At 36.5% G+C, this 4803-nt stretch overlaps 2 protein-coding genes and 1 pseudogene across 2 annotated transcripts; all 3 read right to left on the bottom strand.

Moving 5' to 3' along the window:
* On the bottom strand, positions 1–119 carry LOC136990472 (5S ribosomal RNA; annotated as a pseudogene).
* Positions 120–1609: 1490 nt separating this feature from the next.
* On the bottom strand, positions 1610–2905 carry LOC136990447 (52 kDa repressor of the inhibitor of the protein kinase-like). The gene has a single exon (XM_067288833.1). The coding sequence runs from the start codon at positions 2903–2905 to the stop codon at positions 1610–1612; it is 1296 nt and encodes a 431-aa protein (XP_067144934.1).
* A 63-nt stretch (positions 2906–2968) lies between these two features.
* LOC136990450 (zinc finger MYM-type protein 1-like) lies at positions 2969–3616 on the bottom strand. The gene has a single exon (XM_067288834.1). The coding sequence runs from the start codon at positions 3614–3616 to the stop codon at positions 2969–2971; it is 648 nt and encodes a 215-aa protein (XP_067144935.1).
* Between the last annotated feature and the right edge of the window lie 1187 nt (positions 3617–4803).

Raw genomic sequence — 4803 nt, forward strand, 5'->3', positions numbered from 1 at the left:
GGGGCGAGACGACCGGTATTCCCAGGTCGTCTCCGCCCCAAGTACTGAGCGGGCCCGACGCTCCTTGACTTCGGTGATCGGACGAGAACCGGTATTTTCAGCGTGGTATGGCCGCTGTCCGAGACAAATCGCCTGCACAGCATCACTTATGCATATTCGTACCCAATTCGCGCCTCGAATATCGCTTTTTGTCCTTCTTCCCATCACATTCCACTTTAAACCAGGTTTTCTTAAAGCGTTCGATATTACATCGACAGGATCGATGGGGGAAAAAGTTCATTAAAAATTGACAATATCAGTCAATTTTACTAACTTAATAAGACTTATTATATGTGTAATATTATAAATAATATTAACAATAACAATTTTAACAATAAACAATCTAAAAATCCCACTAGCAATTCTTTTATTGTCATATCGTCACAACGTCGGAATGTTAACTTTTTCATTTATTTAATTTAAAATATATGCTCTCCAAACCAAATCAGTAGTGGCTTGCCCCTGTACGTCATACTTTACCTTTAACAATAGAGTCGTGCCGGTCATCTATCTAACTGCTTTAAGGGGAAAATTTTTCAATTGAAATAACGTGACTTCCGGTTTGCATCGGAAGTTCGTACGTACTTGGTACATAGTCGGGGTCTCCTGCTGCCCCTAAATTTCAGTATCTGATCTCGTCTTTCATCTATCTATCTAACTCCGTTCTCGAGATAAGAAAAAGACAGGCGGAATTTTCTGATTGCAACTCAATAAGCGTCTAGTTTGCTTGTCCTATTATAATTACGTAGCTTAACAGTAAAGTAGAGGGTGTCAGTAAACTCAAACAGTAAACTTATCACAAAATTCCCCTAAAAACGGTATTGAATTTATAGAAAAAATAAATGGTATTGAACTTATGTAATATTTGCTTTGTGCAATAATCAGTTGACGAACTTTTTTTTCCGATTTTACAATCAGTCTTAACAGAAAACAGAGTCTAACGCATAGTTTAACACATCTAGAATGAAGTTTCTAATTCGTCATAAATGCAAAAATAAATCGTTCTCAAGAGGGATGTTTAGTCACTTAATAAATTTTGATTTAATTACCGTATTTACTCGCATATAAGACGACGTGTGACTTTAAAGATCAAAATAAAAAAAAATTAGATTTATTAATACAATTCTAACTTTATTTCGTTGAATCACAAACAGGGCGTAGCGTGGATGTCAGCCGCGCGGGGCGGAGGAAAATTTCGCCGCCCCCTTATTAGGTATTTCAATTTAAAAGACTAAAATATACAGTAATTCTAAAGAACTTTTTGGCAAGAACAATCATCATTATTGTGTATTGTACAGGTTGCAAATAAAAAATGTCATGTATATATGTTTTACAATATAATAATCATATTTATTACAAAAATTTTTACACGTATGCCACTTACATTGATATAACAGGTATAAAACACTTATGATTATACCTTGACGATCGACAGGATTAAGTTATTAACGAATTGAATATAAAACACAAATCGACTTCCAATTAGAACTAGAACGATACTGTTACTATTTATATTTTTATTGAAAAATAATATAATTGTTAGAATTAAAAACAAAATTTCTGTCTTTAACTAAAACTTTATTCGTCTACTTTTTTTAAGAGCAAAGTCTTTTATTGCACTATCAATGTCTATAACATCACATACCTTTTGCTCAATAGACAAGATAGCCAGATTGGTTAACCTTAAAGTACTCATTGTTGATCTTAAATAATTTTTGATCAATTTCAATTTTGAAAAACTCCTCTCACAGCTGGCATTGCTTATGACAATTGTGAGGAATATTCGGAGCATTATTATAATATTGGGCAGAGTATCTTCCAGCTTGGATTTCACAATAAATTTTAATAATTCAAGTGGGTTCACATTAATTAATTTATTTTCGTTGCCTGTGGCAGCAATAAAAGTCCGCAGTCGAAGTCGTTCCAGCTTGAAGTCCTGCTCGTCAATTTCGGCAGATACGTAGTCTAGATTACATTTAGTATCGTCCGAATCTAGTAATATAGCCGGCGTTAGATAAGCAAACTTATCCGCCAAATTCTGTAGCTGCTGAAAACGCTCACGAATTTCTACAATTATTCTATTTAACGAAGAAAACAGCTTCCTTCTCAACTCATTTTCACAAGACAAGTTGGCATCTCTGGTTCCGTCATAAAAAATATGCCTTCTCGTTATGCGCCTCTGAGGTTCCATGGAAATGCTAAGTTCTTCACACATATTTTTTGCATAACTTACAGCGCCATTTGCCCATTCCTCTCGTTTTTCTATCAGTACCATCTGCAAAGCATTTACTTTCTGAGCGCACAGTCTTATGTCAAGTCCCTTTGTTTGTAAATATTTTTGTGCATCATTCACTTCATGTAGCACCGGTTGCCAGAGGCCCAAGAAACAAAGAAAGGAAAATGACTGCATCGTAACTAGCAAAGTTCCTGCATTCGTTCTTGTGTTTAAGCTTTCGCCTGTCTCTGTTAGTTTTTCCAAAGCGACGAGAATGTCTTTGTAATGATGGAATGTCATTTTTACGGCATCGCCTCTTGCACTCCACCGCGTATCTTGAACCCTTTTTAAACTTTTGTCTGTAGCTGCTATCAGAACTTCCCAACGATGTGTGGACATGGAAAAAAATGAATAGCAACGTTCTAATGTGCCGAAAAAAGTTACTGAACTCGCCTCAACTGTGGCAGCGTGTAAACAAACCAGGTTTAAGGAATGATTTGAGCAAGGTACGAATTCAACTTTGGGATTTATTTCTTTAATTCTTTGCTGAACTCCTAAATGCCTTCCAGCCATAACAGCAGCATTATCATATGCTTGGCCTCTACAGTTGCTTATATCGAGGCCATCAGCTTCAAGCTTGCTCAAAATCATCTTTGAAATTCCTTCAGCAGTTTTATCTTTTGTTTCAATGAAATCTATAAAAGATACTTGCACTTACTGATTTTCAATCACTACGTATCTTAATGCCTGGCTTGTTTGGTCTTTATGAGAAATGTCTGGAGTGCTGTCGAATATAATCGAATAATACTTGGCCTTTTTTATTTGTCCGATGATATGCTGGCGAACTTTATTTCCCAAAATTGCAATAAATTCTTTTTGGATTTCTGGTGACATATACGTGATTGACATTTTGCCACACATTTTAGATCTTACAAGATGTTCACGAAGTACAGGATCGTACTTTGCAATTAAATGAACCAATTCTAAAAAGTTTCCACTATTAGTACTGGTGTCGTTTTCTGTATGGCCACGTAAAGCCAAATTTTGTTTGGCAAGGAAATGTATAATATTAAACATTCTGATAAGAATTTCTTGCCATTTTTTTGTTTCCCCTGCCACTAAGTTTTGCTCTTTCTTGTCAATAGTCTGTCCTTTTTTAAGTCTGATCTCTAACTCCTTCCATTTGCAATAATTTTGGTCGTGTAGTGCACTTGATTCGTGACTTGAAACCTTAGGATTTAATTTCCACCAAGTATTAAATCCATCAGATGAGCAGAACTTTGATCCATTCGGTGTGTTTACGTTCTCAAATAAACGACAGCAAAAGCAAAATAATGATGCTTTGGAAGGAGAATAAGCCATCCAAGTACGTAAAACTTTTTCGCCGTTAGTTAATATGCGGTAAAACCATTCCTGGGTAAGCCGTCTTGTCTCTCCTTTTGATGTTAAAGAACACGAATCTAAACGTGTTAGGCCGCGACTCCACTAGCCGTAAAACAGCCGTAAAACCCCTCGCCGTAAAAGCTTTTAATCACGTGACCTATTTGCGTTTGCGCTCGGATTGAGGTGGAGGTCCGGCTAGCGAAGCTTTTTACGGCGACAGTACTATTACGGTGTATACGTGATATATCAATATAAAGACAATAATTATATTTTACGAGTTTTCTCTATACTATAATTACAAGTATAGTAAAAGTAATATCTTTACTTTCATATATTGACTTTTATTATTATATTATTAAGATAATATACAACATTTATAAGCTTAGCTTTTTTATTATATACTCCTCTAAATTGAAGGATTTTCCTTTGGCCGTTCATATCGCGTGTTTTAGGCATCTATTATTATAATCGGGATACCTCTTGTCGTAGATACATGAATACTTTCGGATGTTTTCGATAAATCTTTCCAGATCTTCTAGAGTAACCACGAGAAAACGTACACAAAAGCTCGTTTTCCACCATTTTCGCACCGTGTCACGATGACCTAGATTTAACTGACTTCTGATTGGTGGATGGTACCGGTTTACGGTCGTATTCACTTCGAAAGTTGAACACTGCTCAACTCGCTTTTACGTTGGTTTTACGACCTGCTCAGGCGTAAAATATCATGATCACGTGATTAAAAGCTTTTACGGCGAGGGGTTTTACGGCCCTTTTACTGCTAGTGGAGTCGCGGCCTTACTGTTGACGCTACGGCGAAGTTAGTATTAATATGCTGAACAACTAAATGGCCTTGCTGAATGAGATGCATATTTTCATCTATGTGTTCAGGCCAGTTTCCGATATCGTCCAAGTTTCGGTATTGAATAGCAGACAATGCCGATGCTGTATCAGTCTCTGTTTCTAAGCTATCGAGGCCCATGTCTAGGCATACAGATGCAGACTCTAATTCAGTAGATGATGTTGGAATTTGATCTTCAGGAACAATGTCAACATTTCTAACAGGTACCAGATCAACAGTGTCAAGTTCTTGTATTTTTTTAGCTTGTTCTGGGTTTGAAGATCCAGTTATCTTTGATGAATTTAAGTCCAACGCGGAATCTGAC

This window comes from Centruroides vittatus, unplaced genomic scaffold (genome assembly GCF_030686945.1).
Source record: "Centruroides vittatus isolate TY-2023 unplaced genomic scaffold, ASM3068694v2 scaffold_932, whole genome shotgun sequence".
Taxonomy (NCBI): domain Eukaryota; kingdom Metazoa; phylum Arthropoda; class Arachnida; order Scorpiones; family Buthidae; genus Centruroides; species Centruroides vittatus.

Coding starts and splice junctions, on each gene's coding strand:
- LOC136990447 (XM_067288833.1), bottom strand. CDS start 2,905: ATGATTTTGAGCAAGCTTGAAGCTGATGGCCTCGATATAAGCAACTGT.
- LOC136990450 (XM_067288834.1), bottom strand. CDS start 3,616: ATGGCTTATTCTCCTTCCAAAGCATCATTATTTTGCTTTTGCTGTCGT.